The sequence below is a fragment of the Pituophis catenifer genome, unplaced genomic scaffold, assembly GCF_029215685.1.
Source record: "Pituophis catenifer annectens isolate HBS135680 unplaced genomic scaffold, rPitCat1.0.hap2 SCAF_3, whole genome shotgun sequence".
Classification (NCBI taxonomy): domain Eukaryota; kingdom Metazoa; phylum Chordata; class Lepidosauria; order Squamata; family Colubridae; genus Pituophis; species Pituophis catenifer.
Genome location: NW_027256883.1, coordinates 180,911,447 through 180,934,087, shown reverse-complemented (window position 1 = coordinate 180,934,087; position 22,641 = coordinate 180,911,447). Strand labels below are relative to the sequence as shown.

Genomic DNA, 22,641 nt, shown 5'->3' with positions numbered 1-22,641 from the left:
TATGTCCTGTATTTTTTATTCCATTTACTCCACAAGTTTTTGTTTCAATTTACCTCATCACCTTCAGGCTGTAGACAGTTGTCAGCTGGACAAATGGCATTCTCATCTTCAGAGTCTTCCTGTTCAGAGAATGACATTTCTGAAAAAAGCAACTGACTTTCGCCAGTATGCTGAATGTCAAACAGCCCCTCTCTTTCTAACTTGCTCAGCTCCCTCAAATGAGTCAATTTCATTTTTTTCTTGTTTGGAGCTATTTTTCTTACTCTTGCTCTCATCTCACTGCAGAATTTCTCTCTTTCAAAGCGTCTCTTCAGCTTCTTTTCCATAGAACAAATTCCATCTCTCTTCCCTTGACAATCATTCTACAAGAAACATATTTTAAATTAAGTACTACATAACCATTTCTTATAATTATTTTTTCATGCAGCAATTCTCTGTGTACTATATAAAAAGCATATTTGTAGCAATGTAACAACTTTTAATTAACTTTGGATAATTATAGAAATAATCTGTACACTGTCTTGTTGTGTAGCTATGCAATGTCTTTTTCTTAGTGCTTATGTAGGCTTGAATAAAAACTAATAAAATTTTAAAAATTTGGAAAAGGGAAAAGGGATAGCATGGATTCTCCTTCTAACCAGTATTTCCACTCTTGCATTGGTATCAAAACCTACAATCTTCTTTCTTTTGGCAAGAAATATACCTTCACTATAGGCAAAGTTTATGTCTCATGGAAAGCCCTGGGGGCCACAAGTGGTGTTTAACTTTTTCCAGTATCGCCTAATAGTGGTCTATCTTGTTCATATCACCAGCCACCCCTTCCGATTTCCCCTCTACCTTCATAGTGCTTGCTGCCGCAGGTATTAGAGAATAGAATATGGAAGGCCAAGTAAGCAATCAAAAACTATTCTCTAACACTGAAGAGGCCAAAATGTGGAACAACGGATTTAAGTCATACGTGAAAGCAGAGTCCACTAAATGTTAGAATACATTTCCTAACAGAAGTAGAATTTCAGAAATAGAATTGATTTTCCAGAGAAGCTGTAGGTTCCCTTCATTGGATATATTCCAAGAAAGGATAGATAGCCATCTATGAAAGCTCCTTTAATTTTAATCCCTCACTGAACAGGAAAAGATTGGATGGCATCTTCTAAATTCTACAGGAAAACTTGATGGCCCCTCTTCATTATAGCATCTCCACAGAAGGTCAGGAAGCACAATGGTGCTGTTTAGGGGGGATATACAAGAAGAGTGAGATGAATGTCTGGTGGAGTCTTCCTGGTAGTTGGTAAGCATGATAAAAAGACAAAAGTCAGAACAGTGTCTGCATTAATTTAGTTAAATCCTCATAAAAATGTTCAGGAACCCATTGCACTCATAATGTCATGCTGAGGAATGAGCTGAGAAATGTACGACTGGTACAGCAGGAAAATCATCATGGACACATTGATGTGTATACACTGATTAGCCCATCTACAATGCTTGTGTCAATTTTTAACATTCTGAAAATGCCCTTGATTACTCCTTTGTAGCAATTAAAATGTTTTTTCCCAGTACTTACTTTTTCACTTGTTGGTCCTACTGACTTTTCCTTTGTAAATAATATCTCATATAGTTCTTGTATTTCAGGTAGTGATACTTGTAGTAATTGGGCTTCCATCATTAGCTCATTCAATTCTGTACTTATGGCTACAACAAATCCAATATGGATTTTTTTTTAATTCTCCAGAGGTGACAAAGGAAATTCATTTTACAAACATTCACCATATATTTGTATAATGATGTACATACACACATACACATACATACATACATTTATATCTTATCCATAAATAAATATTTGATTTATAACCACAAAATGAGAAAGATTCAAACCAATCTGAATTAAAGATTGAATAGAAAAACACAATACAAAAGATGCAAAAATTAAACAATGCTAAGAAACAGTTCCAGACATCCTTCATCAATTATCACTCAGCAGGATCACAAAACAGGCCGTGGCCTATCCAAAAAGAGTCTAGGAGAACTCGTCATGAACAACTCGCCACAGCCATCTTGTTTTGGACAACTTGCCACAGGATAACTTTCCACAGCCAATTCCTCAAGGGAAAACTCACCAGGGGACAAATGGAATGTGATAAATATTATCTGTCACCGTTTCTTCAACATTATTTTCATTTTTGTCAATTTCTGCAAAAGTGGAAGTAATATCAAAGAAACAGTGGCGGATAACATCACATTGAGTTATCCTACATGGAATTGTCCTGATGCAAGTTGTCTCATGGTAAATTGGCTGTGGCGAGTTGTTCCATGGAGAGTTGGTCATGGCAAGATGGCCACAGTGAGTTGGCCATGGTGAATTATCCCATTCCGGTCCAAAAAGCTAGATTTTCAATGCTTTTCTAAGATAGAGCAGCAAGGCAGCCAAATGGACCTCTGGAGAAATAGTATTCTAGAAGGCAGGAGTGGCAACAGAAAAGGCCTGCCTCTTGAGATCCCACAAGATGTATTGATTGGTTGATTTTAGAACTGAATAAGATTGTCCTGCTCTAAACAACTTTGGACAGTGTACAATACAATTTATCATACAATGCATTTTTAAAACCCATGTGCCATAAAAAAATCCCAACAATTAAAATACAGGCAAATATGAAAGACCCACCAGCTTCTTTAACTGGGGATGCAGCCAGGTTTTCTGATTATTTTTAACACAACCAGGGTGGGGACCAGATGTATCTTGGGAGGGATAGTTTTCCAATGGCAGATGCTGTGACAAAGTGTATACTTCCTAGTCTCCATTAGATGGGTTATTTAACTGAGAGGGCCTAGGGCACACCCACCCTATCAGATCTCATAGGATGGTAAGAGACATGAGAGATCCCATATGTATTTAGGATTTTACACTTCAACACCAGGAAGTAAAAATACTTACTATGAAGGGGGATGCAATTTTGTCCTGTAGAAAAAGGTGAATGTAAATGTATTGATCTGTTATTCCACCCATGAGGCAATGAGAAAGATGTGGCACCAATTGTCTGTGAAACCTGATTTTAAAAAAAATAAACACATTTTTCTTGTAATAATCTATAAACATGAATGGCTAATACATTGATATGTATTACTGATTAAATAAGAATTGTCTACTTCATACTTATTACATTACAAAATTACATTTTGTGGGAAAACGTGCAATACAATTTTAAAAGAAAATAATGTATTTACAAGGAAATCAGTAATAGCACATTTCATTAAGAAGCCAGGAATTTAACCAATTTAATTACTGTTTCTAAGTAGTTTGATGTAAAGCATAAAACTAGAATTATTAAATTGGGAAAAGAACAAATCATTGTAAAAATAAGCAACGTGGGGGGGAGAGGGAGGAAGGGAGAGAGACTAGATTAACTATATTGTTTAATGTGTGTGTGTGTGTGTGTGTGTGTGTGTGTGTGTGAGAGAGAGAGAGAGAGAGAGAGAGAGAGAGAGAGAGAGAGAGAGAGAGAGAGAAGGGGGGTATTTATTCATATGTGACAAATGTTTTTAAGCTGCTTCAGTTCCAGACTCTAATCAGTAGATAGATATATCTACTTTCATGCTATCTGAATTTTTCACTAAATAAGATTAAGCTTCTAAAACAAAGAAACGTTGTAAGAAGGATTATGACTGGTGTAGGTATGAAGAAAATGTCTTCTACACTAAAGTTTGCCCCATCAAAAGATAATAGTCCAGAGAAAGCTATAGTAAACAACGATCAAATCCTCAATTAGCAGAACTGAACCATATTCCCCATTATATTGAAAAGTTTGGGCCCAGCCTAAACAGGGATGCAATACAGGTTTATAATTATATGAATGGTGTGGAAAGAGGAGTATCAATTTTTTACACGAATATCAAAACTTGAAATTATTTAATAACTCTATTAATTTTACATTTAGGACAGACCTGAAAAGATTACTTTAGACCAAGCCTGCAGCACAACATATAGCTTATCAAGCAAACTTTTGTAGCCCTTCAGCATTTTTTTTTTACAAAGAAATAAATTCACCACCACTGAGATATGCTACTGAGCACCTCCAGGCCTCATTGCTGCCACCAGATCTAATGTTGCTCATCTCCTAATCAGTACAGCTGACTGGCACACCAGTTATTCTTTTGCAGCCTGCAATGATTTTTAATTTATCAATGTGGCCGTTTCCTCTCTAAACAGGAAATAATTAATGAAAACCAGTTACTCAAGGAAGGGAGCAGCATAAATTGCTTCTGCATCTTATGCACAGATAACACCATAGATCACCAGGAAAAACACTAGATAGACTTTGCTCTGGATAAGTCTTTTTCTTATATTATTATTCTTTTCCTTCTTTTTCCAAATTCCCATTCCCTCCCACTCTAAAACAGTCAGCAGATTTGGTCCAAGATTGACTGAGTTTGAGATTGACTGTCTCAAGTAACATCAGAATAGCTGACTGAAGAGTACTTTGAAAGTCCAAAGCAAAGGGATTGTTATTATACACAGCTTCATTATAACAACCAAGCAGATCGGAAAGAAAAAAGATCCAAGGAAAAATTATCTATTCACTTCTACATGGAAAGTTTTTTTACAGTGACATCAAGTAGCTGAAATCTGTAGGTAAAACAGATTTTGACTGTTTTACCTACATATTGTCCAATAATCATGGACAATATGAACTAACTAGTTAGTTAATAAATATACTGTATATATGAATCAAGACTGAAATACCTGAAATAGCTTGAAAGCATTGATAGCATTTTATCTGACTAGCAATTGCTCAAAATTTAATACTGTGCAACTAGAATGTTTATTATTGGATCAGGCATGTGCATTCATTTATATGCACACTATATTCCTCCACACACTGCATACTGCACTGTTGAGTTAATGAGGCCTTTATCAATCATCCCAGAAACATCCCAACAAATCATTGGCCACCGTCCATTCTGAAGAAAAGACAGAATCCTCACAGCTGTCAGTTCAGCTACTTGTGTTCAGGACTGACACTTCTGGTTAAGGCCTCCAGAAGGTGACATGCAATTGAGTCCAAGCTATGGTTAGACCTCATTGCAAGACTGAGTGAAGCCATATATCCTGAAAGACATGGTTGTGCATCCCATTCTCAAGAGGTCCTTTTTGAACCTTTAAGCAACTATCATCCAGTCTCCAATGTTACCTATCTAGGGAAGGCTGCATTGATAATACGAACTCAGCTTCAGAGGACTCTAGATGAAATGAATAATCTGTCCCATTTTGAGTTTGTTTTCAGGCTGAGTTATGGTAATGAAAAAGCACTGGTCCCTCTTATGGATGACCACTAGAGGACTCAGGATGTGCCCTCCTGGATCTCAAAAGTTTTCAAGGCCATCAACCATATTTCCTTCTGTCCTGGCTTCAGGGATTGCGGGAAGCATCATTTTCCAGTGGTTCTCTTCCTTCCTCCATGGCCAGTTCCACTCAGAATTGGTGGAGGAGAGAGGTCCAAGACCTTGCTTTGTGGGGTGCCTCAGAGTTCTTGTCTGTTCCTATTTAAAATCTATATGCAACTGCTACATGATCTCATCCATTGGTAAGAAGCTAAATATCATCAGTTATGCTGATGATATTCAATTATATATCTTAGTCCTAGGCAGGCAGGCAATGCCATTTAGGTGCTGACCCAGTATCTAGAGGCTGTAAGAGTCTACATGGGGAGAAAATGGATCCAATATAACCCTGTTAAGACAGAATGATTTGGAGTTTTTGGCCTTTGTGGATTTGAAGAAATATATTTGAATTCTTGATGGGGTAGCACTCCTATGGACAGAGCTGGTCTACAATTGTGGATTCTCCAAGACTCATGGCTCATGCTTGAGGGACAAATGAGAGTTGTGAATAGGAAGATTTTGCAAAGATCCATTTTATGCAGCAATTGTCCTCATTGATGAATTGAGCAGCTTTGCTCTAAGTCACTCATGTCTTGATCATTTCTCAGTTCAATTACTGCACTACATTCTGCATGGGGCTGCTCTTGAAAGCCAACTAGAAATTACAACTAGTCTAGAACTCAGTAGTGTTTGCAGCTGCCCCTCAGTTTGCCCATTATCATACCACTGTTTGAACTGCACCGACTTCCATTTTCTTTCCAGGTACAATTCAAGGTGCTGCTTATCACAGTTAAAAATCTACGCTGGCATAGTTTCAAGTGAAAATTATCTGCCTGCTCCACTAGACAGGGTGCACACGCTCCAGGTTTCTTCTCTCAAATAGTGTCTTCTAGTGAGACCTAGAAAGCAGATTGTCTTAATAGTAGCTCTTGCCCTTTGGAAAATTCTCCCACATTAAATCTGGCAAGCCCCCTCTCTTTAGCTGTCCAGAAAGCATTATAAAGATGATTTTCCTCCCTGGTGTTGAGATAGGGTGAGGTTGGAGCCTAGCAATTGTGGTTTCTCATGTATTTAGGAATGTTGGTTTAAGAGTGGTGGCAGTTGGCTTTTTTCCAGGATATTCTTAACTATTATTCTTTATGTTCTTATCACTGGTGCTATGAGCTGCCATGAGTTATTAGTTTGGCGGAAGGGAGGGAGGGAGGGAGGGAACTGTTATCACTTTTTCCCCTTCAAATCCACATCCCTGCAGGACTCTATACCTAGCTGATCAACTAACAATTTGTAAAATCACTATAAATGTTTATACTCTAAAAAGTAAAATGTAGAAGCATTCATGCTGGTTTTCATATAGCACTTTGCTAGGATATAATTAGAATCTTACCTTATTGGTCTCCTGCAACTGGCCTGCCATGGTTTGCCATTTGCTGTACAATATCCCTGAGTCCACTTTGTCTGCTAAAAGTTTTATATTCCCTGAGGATAACATTTGTTGTGCTCTATGTTGCCAGTTCACGGTTCTCTCTATCATATACCGTAAGGCATCTCCCTCAGGCAGTCTCACCCGAATTCGCTGTAAAGAAGCCAGTAAAGGTAGAATCTTTTCTAAAGGTGGCTTTTCGGATCTATGGCAGTGAGGGCAAAGCCATACCCAAGGTCCCTTCAAATTGCTGGACACTGAAACACAACTGGTATGGAACATTCCTCTGCACAGGTCACACTGTATCATTGGTGCTGCCGGCTCTCTCTGACAGAGGCAAACTTTGATCTCTACATTCTGTTCATCAGAAAAGATTTTTTCTTCATTTATTGCTCTCAGAGAATGCAGTGCTTCCATTTCTTTTAAACGGGCTTCACCAAGCATGGCCATCTGATAACAAATTACACAAAAATTATTTAGAGACATTAAAAAAATGTCCCTAAAATGTTCAGTTACGATTTGCTAGAACTGTTGAAAAAAAATTATAAGAAAAATGAATTCTGTTGATTTCTCAAATCTTTTTGAAATACAGTTCACTATCCGCCATTTGGACAACTGTTAATGTAATCTTATATGCCGAATGCAAAGCTTTACTTTTCTTCACAGGTTACATTCAAATTAAATGAATAGAAAATCTGATTTTACTTTAGTAACATGAAGAATATACATTAGTATTTGAAGCAAAAAAAGTACTAATGTACTCTGTCTCTGAAAGAATGGAAAAAGAAGCTTCATAAAATAACAAACTTTCTAAGCACATAAATTCATTAAATATATTTCAGAATGTATACATACCGCAGCTGCAGTTTCCTTACACTCAGATAATGCTCTTTCTAAATCACATAAGCTCTCAAGTTTGGTGCTCTTTTTTTTCCCATTTGGAACTGATTCTTTTGTTTTCTTTGTTTTTCTTTTAAATCCTGATGTCCCAATATCACATCTTGGACATAACACCTGGTAAAAATTAAAATTGTCATGTTTTCTTCTTGTGTATCACAGAGCAATGTGTTCTACTAAGCCTACTCTGGCGGAATGAGAGACCATTCAATAATTATATATAATACATATATTATCTATTTCTAAAAGCCTTCATGCAAATTTGAACAAACCCAGATTAAAATGCCAACATGCAATTTAAAGATTGGCAGGTACTTCCAAATTTTACAAAATAATTAATAGAACTAAGCCGGGAAGGGGGGAATGCTTGCCTACAATGCCAGTAACTGAAACCCTGGATTGTAGCATGTTTTTTTCCCTTTCTCATATACATCTATGAGCCTTGACAATTGAAAGAGAAATATTCCACAGCATAATCCTTCTCAATCATCAACTAAAGTGCTTTCTTTAGGTTCACCTACATGATCTGCCAGCACAAACACACACAAAAATAAGATGATCTGTTAAAATAACACTCTAATCATGATAAGCACCCTGCCCAAAGTGTGAGACTAAACTCCCTGTACTGCATGGGCAGATAAAAATAGAACAAAACCCAAACCTTGCTTCTACTTTAAATAAGGCTTGAATTTTGCACTGAGAAGTTGCTGGCTTTCTTCTTTGATGACATTTCTAATTCATGTTAAAAAAAAGAGAAAAAGTCCAAGAAGCTGTTACATTACAACTGCAAGGCTTCTAGTTCCATTTTTGGCCAGGGCAAGCCTGAGATCTCAGAAAGAGTGTTCATCTTGTAAATCCCAATCAAGCATTTGACCAAACCTTAATTCTTAATTATCATTTGTTTAATTTCTATGATAGGCCTATATAAATTATCTACTCAGAGTAAATTACCTCCAGAAGAGAATAGGAAGAGTCCTCAGTCAAGAAAGTATTGCTTGCACACTCTTTCCAAACTTGAACTTCAGCTACTAAAGACTCCAGCCTTGGCAGATAGTCCAGATGAACAGGAATAGAGCGACTTCTTGTGACAAGTTCTACAAGCATATCCAACACGGGCACACGTCCACCAGCCTAATAATGCAGAAATGTTACAAATATTCAGTGAAGATTATAATGAAATTGAAGATACACAAAATGAAACCAGACATTAGATAACAGCAGTCACTTTTGCTTTTATAATGTTTTATATTACTTATCATTGTAAGTAATAATCAACTATATTACTACTTTTCTAATTTGTTATAGCTATAAAAACAGCCAATTAGAAATATGGATTTTTTAAAATAAAAAATGTGTATCGATATTGCTGCAGAAGCCTTATATTATACATTTTATAACATACATGAAAAGTCTTCTACTTTGTTGTTTTTTTTAGAGGAGTCACTACTCTTTTTAAGGAAACATCATTTACAGTACATATTACTGCAACTGCTTACAATCAAACATCACACAGATCTCAGAAATAAAAGTAAAGTGAAATTAAAGCATGAACATCATTTGTAATTATTAGATTTTTCTTCCTACCTGGAGGCTCTCTACTTCCTGTAGCCAGTCTTTGGCCTTCTTTACAGCGTCTTTCAGAGCTATTCCATTTGGAAGATAAGCAGGGATAACATCTATTTCCTTCACTGCTGCTTCAAGACTGCTTAATGACTGTCGTGGCCTTAAAGAAAACACGAAGTTTTGTCATGTATACTGTTATCACTTAAAAACTAGTAAGTCAAAAAATCTCTCCTATAAAGAAGCAACATTCCCCCAAAAATGCCTCAATATAATAAAGAACAGGTTCTTGCTAAGATTCAGAAAAGAGTAATTCTATATACAGATAGAGTCCCAACATGTCATGTTTTTGTTGATATATATAAGAATGTGAATTGTGAGAGTCCTTAGCTACAAACTAATGAAGCACAAGTTTCTCCCTGTAGAATTCGAAGGTTGCTAAAAAGGTTCACTATGATACCATACATTAAAATTTGAATTATACATTTATAGGTTAAAAAAGTTAAAACTTGATTGCATTCCTCAGTGTGGCATATTATAGTGTGAACTTCTTATGAAACCATAAAACTATACATATGACTTGCTTTAGTCCCCAAATTCAAACTTTGTGCTATTGTTGGATTGCAGCTCCAATCACTGATTACTGGACATGCTTGTTAGCAATTCAGTACTGGACATAGTTGGCCTATGGAAGAGCATAGGCAATCTAATATATCAGGTTGTCTTCAACTCTCATCAGCATGGCCAGCGGATACTATTGGAGCTGCTATCCAAAACACCTTAAACTACCAAGTTGACACTATCACAGGGCAATGCATGTGTCTGGCATGATGTGAATGCCTGATGAGCACTTCAACTTTGGCATTCTGGGAAGTTAGCAGGTAAAGTGCAAATGGCGATCAAATAATCACAAGGCACTGCAACCAGTCTTAAATTTGAGCCAGTTAGCAAGCAGATTGCAATCATATGATTGCAGGGTGCTGGGACAGCCAGAGCTGGAAGAACCAGTAGTAACCACCATTGGCTCATCATCATAACTTCAAACTGCCTCTGAATGAAAGGTTATGTTGAGGACTATCTGTCCTGTACTATGTAAGACTATTTCCCTTCCTTTATTTTAAACATTATTAAGTTACCTACATTCTCAAGGTACTGTTTAAAATAATAATCAGCAATGAAATTGCTAATGAAATATGAATTATTGGTTACCAAAGAAATATAACTTTTTTGTATTAAAAATACAATTTCATTGTTGCTTTTTTTTAACACTAGCAGAACACATTTTTGTTCATTTTTAGTACAGGCTGAGGAAAAATAATAACTTAATTATTAAAGCAATATGAATTTTAAGAGTTCTGAAACAATAAGATTCATTTTCTACCTGGTTTTTATCAGAGTTCTAGCCTTGTCATCCCAGTGTTCAGCTACTGTTAAGAGTTCTTGAAGCCTGGCCATTGCCTTCTCAACTGCAGGATGAGGTGCTAGTCCAACACCAGAGTCTATGAGTCTTCTCATATCATCAAGAGTAAGAGAAGTGTGGTCCAAGCAAACATTTTGCACATCTTCCAACCAACGGGCTTGTTCTAAGCGTATTCTTAATTCACCAAGCTGAGGGAGGTCAACATCAAAGTCAAAACTGACTTCTAAAAGTTCTTGTAGTTTTGAAGCACTGGGAATTTCTTCAGAGAGGAGTTTTTCACTGTATTTCTGAAAGTCTTCTACACGATTAAGAAGATCCTAAAATATGAAGCAGTGAGAACAAGTAAAAAAACAAAATTCTCAAACAAGAACTTTTTATAATTATTTTAACAGCATTTTGCATTTGATGACAAATAGATTATTTCTGCAACTAAGTGACAAAAAATCAGAATGCAAGGTATGTTTCTCTCTAAATTGTTTACACTACTAATAGTGTTTAAGAATTTAACAATTCTTCATTAGATTTGCAGTGGAGCACCCTGGCCTGCAGTGGAATGGATTAAACAGGATAAATCAAGAGAAAATAAAATGCTAAAACATATTTTAAAGAGTTTGTGTAAACACTCTGGCTTCATCATAGATCTCATGTTGGCTGTGGATAGGATCTCACTGAACCTGATGCAATTATCTGTCACTTGGGATTCTCCTAAATGATTCTGATCAATCAGCAAAAAAACCCAACAATGCATGGAATCCCTGTTAGTTCATACAGTTTATGAACTGGTTCATACCAACCAGATCTATAATGATATTTATTTATTTAAATTCCTGAATCTTTGAAAATATAAGAAGGTATATTTATATTTATTATTTGGAGAAAAAGATTCTAGTTTATTCCGCTGATAATTCCAAGTTACCTTCAGTAGTGTTGTTTGGTTAAGGACACATGGTAAAGCATGCAGTTGTCTAACAAATAAGCGGAGTTCATTTACTGTCAACTGATTTTGAGATTTTCCTCCTCCAGACCGGTATCTGCAATTACACAGAAATGTTTTATACCACTAAATGGTACATAAAATGCATTCATCTTGTTATTTCATCTTTATTCAACTAACTTATTTAAAAGAATATTTGTTAATATGTAAATATTTTTCTCAAACCAGACAGCCATTAGAATCATCATCGTGTAAATAGATTTTTATGGACCATACTCTCTGTGCTAGCAATCCAATTCTGCTGTCACGTCATCATTGATTAGAACAGGAATGCACAATATGTGACACTTGAAAACTTTGCATACAACTCATCATGGCTTGCTTTGAGGACAACACTTAGTTATTTCCACCAAGCTCTCTGCACCAGTTCAGCTAGACCCTGGTGTCCACTAGCCTGAGATCTTAAACCCAAGATTGTGATATAAACCATGCAAATTTAATGTGTAGTTAACATAAATGGCAGATAGAGATGTATAAATTGCATAACTACCCTAATTTTAAGATGGGAATCTGAGAGAAGACTTAGAGCTATATGAGATATGTAAGAAGTAATACTGAACAGCCTAATTATAGTTGGATAAACACTAGTAGAAAAATCTAAGATTATTGAAACATTCTATCAAATGCAAAGGGCTTTTCTTTTTCAAGGCCAAACCTCTGTGTGTGTGTGTGTGTGTGTGTGTGTGTGTGTGTGTGTGTGTGTGTGTAGGTGGGTGTACATGAGAGCATGCTGCCACACAGATAGTAGTTAAAAAATCTTGCTGCAAAAGGCATAGTTACAATTTTTTATGTTTTCCCAAGATGCTGTTAAATCTATGAAGAAGAGAGTGAAAATAATTCAGTGAATTCACTGAAGACTTATAAAAGCTTTGCATTATTTCCTGTTGGGAATTTAATAAGTCGCTTACATTTGGGAAAGAATTTTTAAATGGGTCTTGTTGTCTTGGCCAGGATTACCAACTGGAAGCAGCAAAAGCAACATTATTTAATGTTGTATAAATACTTTGGATTAAATTAAAAGATTACTTCTGTGGACTTTTTTGCCTATTTGAGACATTTTATTCATCTTCTAATGCTAACAAAGTGGCAATGCAAGAAAGAACAATGAATGGGTAGAAAGGAATAAGAAACTGAAAATGTGGATGAATTAAATCATCAAAAAGGTGAGAAAATTAAAAACAAAAGGTTAATATATGAAGCTATGTATGCATTTAGTGGAAACAAGGATATTTGGAAACAGAATACTATGGGAAGATATAATGAATGTTGTCAGCAAAATTTATATTAAACAATATTTCCTTTTCTTTTTCTTATACTATGTCTTGATTTCTTTGGTTCACTTACTCCTTTGTGTATTGCATAATGTTACTAACTTTGAAAGGAAACTACACAATAGGTATGCACATAGGCAAGTTTCAGTACCAACAGTAACTGTGACACATATAGTGTTTCCAAACAAACACCACAGGAATATAAAACTACCCACAAAAACATACCTTGTTTGTCTCTTGCCATTGAGAAGTTGCTGTGCAACCGAGGCACATTTCTCTGCATCCTGAGTAACTAACCGGAGATGTCGCAATAAATCATTGTCTGGAAACTTTCTTATTTCTGATTGTTCAATTAAAGCTTTGAAATTCATGAGACCTTTAGGAGGATAAGATGTCAACTTTTATTATTACATTATTGCACATTCCTATAGCACAGGGCTATTATCAGGCATCATCTTTGTACAGGCAATTCTATCCATCCATTTTGAATATTTTGAGAAGGCCTGCTGAGTCTCTCTTCTTGAAAGTTGAAGCAGCAGGCTTTCTCCCTAGTGGGGCCTGGTTTATGGAATGTTATCGCTAGAGGCTCAGAAATGTCTTCACTTCTTACGTTCAAAGTATCTCCCTTTTTCAATGAGCATTTAACTCTATCCGATTGATTTTTATTTTATTTACTGGTTTTATATGCCACTTGTTGATGGATGAGTCCTATATATATATATATATATGTATATGTCTTCTTAAGTTTTCGCGGGTGTGCATATGCCAAAAATTAAAATCTCGGGTGTTTTCCCGCGTCATTGTAAATAAGTTGGTTAAAATATTTAAAATCCTGGTTAAAATCCCAGCTTAAAATCTTCTGCAAGGATTTTTAGAAGATTTTAAGCTGGGATTTTAACCAGGATTTTAAATATTTTAACCAACTTATTTACAATGACGCGGGAAAACACCCGAGATTTTAATTTTTTGGCTTCATGCTTCTAGGAGCATTGCTCCTGAAGATGACGAATGAGACTTCGTCGAAACGTTGCCAAGACACCTCCAATTTTACGCGGGAGAAAACCCAAATAACCAAAGACCTACATATATATATATATATATATATATATATATATATATATATATATATATATATATATAATGTATGTATGTATGTATGTATGTATGTATTTTTCGTGCATCTTTATTATTTTATTATTTACATGATTTGTTTTTACTCCATTCTTATACATCATCCAGTTGAAAGTTAACAGATATAGTTAAATTAAAATAAATTTTAAAAAATTAAATTTATGATTGCTTAGTTATTTAGCTATAATCTGATATATGATGCACATTTTCTTGACTAATTTGCTTTAGTTCAACAGGACTCTGGAATAAACATGAATATGATTGGATAAGCAATCTCATAATGTTTAACTACAGTGCAAAAATACAAAAGATACATACTTTTTTTATTATTAACTTTTGCCTCTAAAGCTTCACTGACATTAGAAGCCCATTCATTGTAAGATTCTGCCCGCAACTTAAGTGCATTCATCATTGGATACAGTTCATCCACCGTATGACGATACCTGGAGGTATTATAGAGTTCAAACAGTTATTTATAAATTCTAAATATTCTGGCTTTAATAAAAAATATGCTGCTGCAATGCATACAACAGCATGAAATACACTGCTATGGTACAGTAATAATTATGTAGCTGTTGCAAAGGGCAGCAAATCTGTTATTCCTTCACCTAGATTTGTTCTACAATGGCATGTTTGCTTGCCTCAGCTATTATAAGCCTATAGGGTTATTAAGGGTCATTAAATTTCTAATGTTATGTCAAATTTACATATTTTAATTTATAAAACTTTCTGATTGGGAAATCATGTGACAAGGTACACAATTCCTGCTTTTGACCTCAGTATCAATTTTGATCCATTTCAGATAAAGTAACAAGTCTTCTGGTGGTCAAAGCTATATTAGGACAGAAACAAGACATATCTGCTGCAGACATACAAGGTGTTGAGGGAGTGAATCCTATCGAGTATTTGCCTGTACTGTACTTCCTCTGCCTTTACTCTGTGCCCCCCAATAACTCCAAGTAAGAAGATCACAGCTGTTTTTACAACAAGAGAAAATTGTAGAGAAACAATCCCCGGGAGAATGGTAAAGGAAAGATTTGTTGTTTCCTTCCACTGATTCTGAATTTTTTTTAGATATTCTTCTAATACATTACAGCAGTGAATTGGTGGTTCTTCCATTATCATATGTAATTTATAGTAGATTGTACTGTTAAAAAGAGAGGACTTCATGAAACAGAAGAGACAAAACACAGAAAAAATTATGAAAAAAATCACAATACTGTAAATATAACAGTACATTTTTTTTCTACTTTTCTACTAACATCAGGTAGTTATTTATTAACTAGGTGGTTAATAAATCTTCCTTTTTCTTTTTAAATTATTACGGTAATTAAGATTGCTATCCAAAGATGCATGTGAGATTTATGTAAGATGCATGTGGGATTTATGCGCATAACATTAAAAAAAATAAGATATTTAAAATATACTTAGTTGTCATAATGAAGCAATACACTTACCCCATTTTATATTGATATATGGGACATGTACAGAGTTCTTCTACATGATACAAGCATGCCAATAAGTCAGGGTTACAATTACAGTAGACTGCAGACATGTAACAAGTGGTTTTACATTTTATGCACTGTCGTTCATCATCCGGCAACACTTCTAAATTCATTCTTTCTGATTCAGTAACACCCTGCAACAGACAATTCACAGAATAGCCATTATGTCAATAAGGAATGATGTAATCAGAGTTGGAACAGACATTCTCAATCAAATCCACATCTGCACCCACATCACTGCAGAACTTTCATTACAAGATACTCTTTATTATCACCAACATTAGCAAACACATTAAAAAGGTGTTTTGTTCTGTGGCCCAATAAGTAACATTTTGTTTAATAGTTAGCAAAATTGGTTTCCTTATTTTTTTTTTGATTGTTCAACTCTTGCCTTCTAAATCAATAGTTCTTAATATGAACCATGCCATACTTCTAATTTCTAGTTACCATTTTTCAGTCCACAGTGACTATAAGGAAGGTCATATAAATAAATGAGACTCAGAAGCGGGCCATGAGCAAAAATAGGTTTAAAACCCTACAGCAGGTTGTCCTTCACTTACAACCATTTATTGTAAGTGATGGAAAGACAGGCAAATACAATCATGCTGCATTAGAAGAAAGAACCCATGATGTACAGTACTTAAGAACTGTTAGGTGTATCCACAGATTCCAATCAGAGACCAGCAAGAGGAACATGAGGCAAAGTCAAAATTATGGCAGAAAGCAGAGCAGCCACTGATATTCAGTTGGAACTCCAAAACAGAAAGAAGTGTAAAAAATATTGTTGTCAAGGTGACCAGCTAAATAAACCAAAGAGGTCAGGAGGTGGTGTTTGGTAGCCAAGGCTGACTAAGATTTAAACTGACATAGTTAAGACATGAGAATGTGGAAATGAAAACCATCTGATAGGGACTGGTTCAGACTTGTGGTGCCCAAAAAACTGCAATTCAAAGCACTGGTGTGGTAAGCAGGAAAAGATAAAGATCTGGAAAAGAAGGGAACTTCAAGCTCAAGTTTAGTTGTTGGGAGACAGTGAAGAAGGGGAAATCTTTTCCCATTGTAAGAGACGGTTGGGCAATCTTGCTTTCAAACCTGAGTGAAGGGGCAGAACAAAGGATTTATGTGAGTGCCTTAGGATGGAGGTGCTGGTGAAAGTGTAAGGCATTGTTATAGGTAATGTAAACCAGTTTGTCATCTGTAGAACAAAGGCACTGTCCTTCTACTGAGTGGAAGGTGCCTGGTGTTGAAGGTGTTATAGTTGGAAGTGATGTCTTAGCATCCTGGGAACCTATTGAGCCTGTGAATCTTGGTGAAATGGACAAGTCTTGTTAAGGCAAGCTCTCTCTCATCCCAATCCACTTTACAGAGTTTGTTGTAGGAAAGTAGAAGGCAGGAGGGCATGTTTGCCGACTTGAGTTGAACCAAAAAATAAAATATAGGATAAAAATTTAACAACTGCAGTAATAATACTGCCCCATCTCCAATCTCCTATTTTTGAGGAAGATTACTAAGAATAAGATGAGGCATCAAGTAGAATGGTCTGTAGATAAAGCAGATTTTTAAACCCTTGGCAATCAGAAGTCAGAAGTACGCATGGGATGGAAAGCACAATGGTCACTCTTATGAATGATCTAGGGCAGGATTTAGATGAAGAGTATATGACTATTCATATGCTACTGGATCTTTCAATGAAAGATCAATTAATGATCTTTCATATCATTAATCACAATGTTCTTCTGTGAGGAAAAAGAATGATGTTGCAAAGGTTCTACAGTTTCTAAATAGGCAGTCTGAGGTTGTGGGAAGGAAAGGTCACATTACATCTTTGTTGTAGGATTCTTACTGGTTCCCAGTTTGCTGATTATTTATGAAGCTCTAAAATGAAGTGGGACCTGATTTTCTTCAAGGTTGCTAATTCCAAGTAGAATTAGCCTTTCTAATGCATGAGAATTTAGTTGATAACTTTATACCCAAATTAGTAAATAAATAAATAACTTAAAATAATGCTATCTAAATGGCCAGGCATTGTAAAGTTCTATCAAAAATAGTTCGTACTGCATTTATTTTTTATTGATTTATTCAATTTAGATTTTGCCTCTTATTTGTAAAAATAATAAAGGCAGGATTTAAACAAACAAACAAATATAAACACATAAACAACTGAGCAGCTCAGAGTATTAAAAAAACCAAAATGCCACAAAAAGTTAAAACATGCAACAGTAAACAATATGGTGAATTCAGTCAACAACAAACATATCATGCACCAAACAAGGAGCTCCAACCATCTTAGCACAAAGCCTGGGGAGAAGAGCCTGATCTTTAAGGCTTTCTGGAACCCCACCAGGGTCCAAGTATCTGGATCTCTAGGAGAATCTTATTCTAAAGGTTGTCTCTGTCCTCTCACTAGCTGGGATATATTAAATGAATATAATATCCACCGCCTTGGATTGTTTGTAAAAATAATAAAGGCAGAATACAAATAAATAAATAATAAATAAAGCTGTCAGTTTGTTTAGCTTAAAATTATTTCACAATTTAACATGTATATATCCCCCAAAATTTACCAGCTTATGCACAGCCTCCCGTAAAGTCTTTTCATCTTCAATCATAATAGCCATATCTTTTTCAACTGTAGAAGCTACCACTACATCAAGAGTTTCTGCTTTGGCTGCCATTCGACATATCATCTCATCATGAGAAAACACACAATAGCGGTTTAATAAGCGGTAGTGCTCCACACACTGACGACCCAAAGGCAACTAAACAAAAAATGAGAGCAAATATAGTTTCTCTAAGGTAAACAACATGATATTCATTGTTGAAAGCTCTTGACTGAAGAAAATGTTAATTTAATGCCGTTCCATAGACTAAGAATAAAAAGACTAATATTAAACTCTTCTAAGATCATATACGAATAAACAAAATATATTTATTATACAAAGAATGTATTAAAGCTTCAATTTTGAAAATGCAAATGCAAATCAAAACAAACTACAATCGTCCCCAACTATTAAAAAGCTTTATATCTATAGAGTTGCTACTTTAGTGGATCAAGACAATTTCCCTCAGAGTAAGTTTTATATGCACAATAAAGACTGCCTGTAGAATTGCCGGATCATTTTTAAGGTTACCTATGAACAGAACAGAATAGAATAACAGAGTTGAAAGGGACTTTGGAGGTGTTCTAGTCCAACCCACTGCTTAGGGCAGGAAATCCTGTATCAGTGATGGTTAACCTTTTCGGCACTGAGTGCCAAAACTGGAGCGCACGCACGTGTGTACCGGATCACCGTAACTCGGAAGAGAGCAGCTGGCTGGTGCGCATGCATGTGGTGGCCAGCTGCTCTTCTGGGTTCCATCACATGCATGCATGTCGGCCAGCTGCTTTCTTCCAGGTTCCAGCGCACATGCACATGCCGGAACCCTGAAGAGAGAAGCTGGCCGGTACCCATATCCAGAGAGAGGGCTCCGTGTGCCACCTCTCGCACACGTGCCATAGGTTCGCCATCACGGCCCTATACCATTTCAGACAAATGGTCGTCCAGTTCTTAAAAACCTCCAGTGTTGGAGCATTTACAACTTCTGGAGGAAAGTTCTTCCACTGATTGATTGTTCTGTCAGGAAATTTTTTCTTAGTTTTAGGTTGCTTCTCATTGATTAGTTTCCATCCATTGCTTCTTGTCCTGCCCTCATGTGCTTTGGAGAATAGCTTGACTCCCACTTCTTTGTGGCAACCCCTTAGATATGGGAACACTGCTATGTCACCCCTAGTCCTTCTTTTCATTAAATTAGACATACCAAATTCCAGCAACCATTCTTTATATGTTTTAGTCTCTAGTCCCCTAATCATCTTTGTTGCTTTGTTGTTACTTGAGAAAGTGTTCAGTATAAAAACTGATTTCATTAAAAAGAAAATTCTGAATTTACTGAATATTTTTTCTCTGAACTGATTTTTCCAGTAAACTTCATTTTGTGTAGTTATTAAATTACCTGTACATTGATTTTACATACACGTAGTCAGCATATTTTTATTTTAAACAAAATTCATATCAGATAACTATATCCATATCAGAAAAGCTAGCCACAAGCCATTTATATTTTTCTAAATAAACAGATCATTATCTTCACAACATACCCAGTCAACAGTGCAGAAATTAACCGCTTCAGCAAAGTTAAAACCTTGATTAAAGCCACTATGATAGGCTCTTGGAAACGTAATCACAAATTCACCAGCACACTGATTGGTTCGGTAAATCTAGAACAAAATAAATAAAGCCAACATAGGACAAAATATAGTTATCACTTAATAAGTTGTTTTTACTTTTAAGAACACATTAAGAGCTCTTTTTCATAAAAAAGAATATTCAGTTTATCCCAGATGCTGGTGCAATTGTCAATGAGAATCATCCAACAAACCAAAAGACAGAAAATTCTAATGATTCCAGTTATTCAAAAATACAGGTAGTCCTTGATTTACAACAGTTCATATGCTGACTGTTCAAATTACATCACTGAAAAAGTGATTTATGACCATTTTTCATACCTACGACCATTGAAGCATCCCCATGGTCAAGTGATCAGAATTCAGATGTTTGGCAACTGACTCATATTTTGACGGTTGCAGTGTCCTGGGATCATGTGATCATCTTTTGTGACCTTCTAACAATCAAAGTCAATGGGGAAGCCAGACTCACTTAACAACCGTGTTACTAACTTATTAATTGCAATGATTCACTTAAAGGTTGTAAAATGGGGGCAAAATTCACTTAACTGTCTCACTTAGCAACAGAAATTTTAGGCTCAATTGTGGTCGTAAGTCTAGGACTACCTGTAAAGAGTTTATGTGCAATTAGTTATAAGAAATAACAGGAGCTGAATATCTAATCTTTTCTGTACATTGAATAAGAAATTTATTTTCCAAGATAAAAACCAAGAATAAATTATGGATTTGGAATGGCTTGTCAGTTCAGAATATGAGAACAATATGATACAGCCTATTACACTATAGTCAGAATAGAGAAATATGTTGCTAATATTTATTAGTTTTCTTATGCTACATGCAGGTTTTAATAGGCATTTATTAATACATAGGAAAACTGTTACATTGGATAGGCTACTGTGTGATACACAATGTGAACTAATTGGGCATAACTTTGATATAAATTAGATCATTTTTTAAATCTTTTCTTTTTTATATTGTGCACTTTTCTCTGTTTTTCCTTTCTTTTAAATTACATTTCCTGCATTTTCTTTTGTTTATCTGTTTAAAAATCTTTAGTACAAATTTATTAAAAGAGAAAAAATAACAGAAGAACTGACCCTCCAAACCATGCATAATAGTAAGGATCTGCAATTCCTCCATATAGCATTTAACTCATTTCTTCTTTGGGAAATGCTCAGCAAATAAGTCAGTAAAAGTAGTTACATTCCCTGTTCTATCACACCCATTTATAGAAACACCTCAATGCAGGTATGTAAAAATAGGTAAAACATTCCCAAGCGATAAAAAATGCATTAAGATATGTATCCTACATTAGAAGCAGAAGGAAAAAACAAAAGCTCAGTAACATACAGGCACACCATGAGACATTAGTGTGTTGGGATTCATAATTGTAACCAGCTGATGCAAAAGGTCTGGTTGAGATTCAAACAGCTCAGGAGCCAGCTTCTTCATGACATCTTCCAGTTGTTCAGCTGCATATCCTGGGGCTCCATACCATGTTTTAGGTTCCCCCCTACAAATAATGAAATAAGAAGTTATAGAGCAGTTTTAAATTTAGAATTATACTTACGTATTATAATTAGGAAGACAAACAAGATGTATACCCAAATGAAAGATTAATAGTGCACATTAATGTTAAAAGGGAATACTTAGTCTAACGATCTATATAAGTCAGGGATCTTTAAGTATCATTCTTTACAAGCTCACCAGTGCAAATAGTTAATGGAGTAACTCCAGTGATCTTCAATATGCCAGCAAAATGACGAAAAGCACATTCCCACATACAGCCAGGGCAACTTCATTCCACATATATCTGCAGTTATGTGAGCAAGTACAGACTGTTCCATCACGGGCATATTATTCAAATTCCATCCACTATCAAGATACTCCTAGAAGTAAAGCAAAAAGTAGAATCCAACCAACCACAAACCACAAGCCAACCAAGAGGCAGCAAACTTTTTAATCTGACTGTATTTTTCTAACTTGACAATAAAGAATCACTGATTTATGCTTAAAATTTTATAAAATAACACAGATAACATCCATCAAGATTCAGTATGTGAGCAAAACAATGGATAAAGTGATGGATGTCCAAGGATATCAAGGAAAAGGGGATACAGATGAAGGGAATAATCATTTACTTTGACATGCTGAAAAAAATCAAAATCTTGAAATATCTCTGTTTGTTTTCCTCCTTCCCCTAATTTCAAAGCTTTATCAAGCCTGGGAAGAGAAATTTTCTTTTCCTGTGTACTGTGTTGGAGCTCTGTGCTAGATAGAACTTGAAAGTCAGAAGCACCTCGGAGAATTTTGTAGAACACTGAGTTATTTCACTTCTTTTTGAACTACCTGGGGTAGTGAAACCTCACTCTACTTTACTTGCACCGTAATGATGACAATAATATTTTCAGGTCAGCACAGTAAGAAAGCAGAGTTGGTTGGATGGGGGGAGAAATAGAGAACTACCAGTATTCTTTAGTTTTGGTCTTTAACTAATTTTTTATTTGGAGCTACCTAGCATTTGTTATAAATGGGCAACAATATAAATATTTTAAGTGAAGGTAAAATAAATAGTTGAATGGTTTTAACTTTAATGATTTTTATAGTTTTATTTGTTTTAATAAATACTGCTTTAGTATTTCAAAAGTAATATGAAAATATTGTAAAGTATAAATAAAATAAAGCTGAATTTAAAAATGGTTCAAAAACTTAATATAGTCCAGAACTGGATAACAAAATTGTTATCAATATTGTCCCAACTTTCAATTCTGTTTCCAATCCTGACTGAAAGTGGTATTAACCCTTACAATCCTAAATTCTTTGGATTGTTGAAAAGCTTTTAAAG

The 22,641-nt window shown here is 35.4% G+C and overlaps 1 protein-coding gene across 3 annotated transcripts in view; it reads right to left on the bottom strand.

Moving 5' to 3' along the window:
• The window catches only part of KDM5B (lysine demethylase 5B), a 58,234-nt gene that overhangs the window by 1,321 nt on the left and 34,272 nt on the right, over positions 1–22,641 (bottom strand). For 2 of the 3 annotated variants that reach the window (XM_070941611.1, XM_070941613.1), the window contains 16 exons: positions 21,504–21,685; positions 21,147–21,309; positions 19,710–19,829; positions 18,139–18,333; positions 15,527–15,708; positions 14,388–14,512; positions 13,164–13,314; positions 11,590–11,704; positions 10,635–10,990; positions 9,278–9,416; positions 8,645–8,824; positions 7,652–7,810; positions 6,761–7,246; positions 2,933–3,044; positions 1,562–1,689; positions 54–362 (listed from right to left, as the gene is read on the bottom strand). In XM_070941611.1, coding sequence (XP_070797712.1) covers positions 54–362; positions 1,562–1,689; positions 2,933–3,044; positions 6,761–7,246; positions 7,652–7,810; positions 8,645–8,824; positions 9,278–9,416; positions 10,635–10,990; positions 11,590–11,704; positions 13,164–13,314; positions 14,388–14,512; positions 15,527–15,708; positions 18,139–18,333; positions 19,710–19,829; positions 21,147–21,309; positions 21,504–21,685 — 3,102 coding nt within the window. The remainder of the gene's footprint in view (positions 1–53; positions 363–1,561; positions 1,690–2,932; positions 3,045–6,760; positions 7,247–7,651; positions 7,811–8,644; positions 8,825–9,277; positions 9,417–10,634; positions 10,991–11,589; positions 11,705–13,163; positions 13,315–14,387; positions 14,513–15,526; positions 15,709–18,138; positions 18,334–19,709; positions 19,830–21,146; positions 21,310–21,503; positions 21,686–22,641) is intronic. The other variant, XM_070941614.1, reaches the window with a different exon arrangement.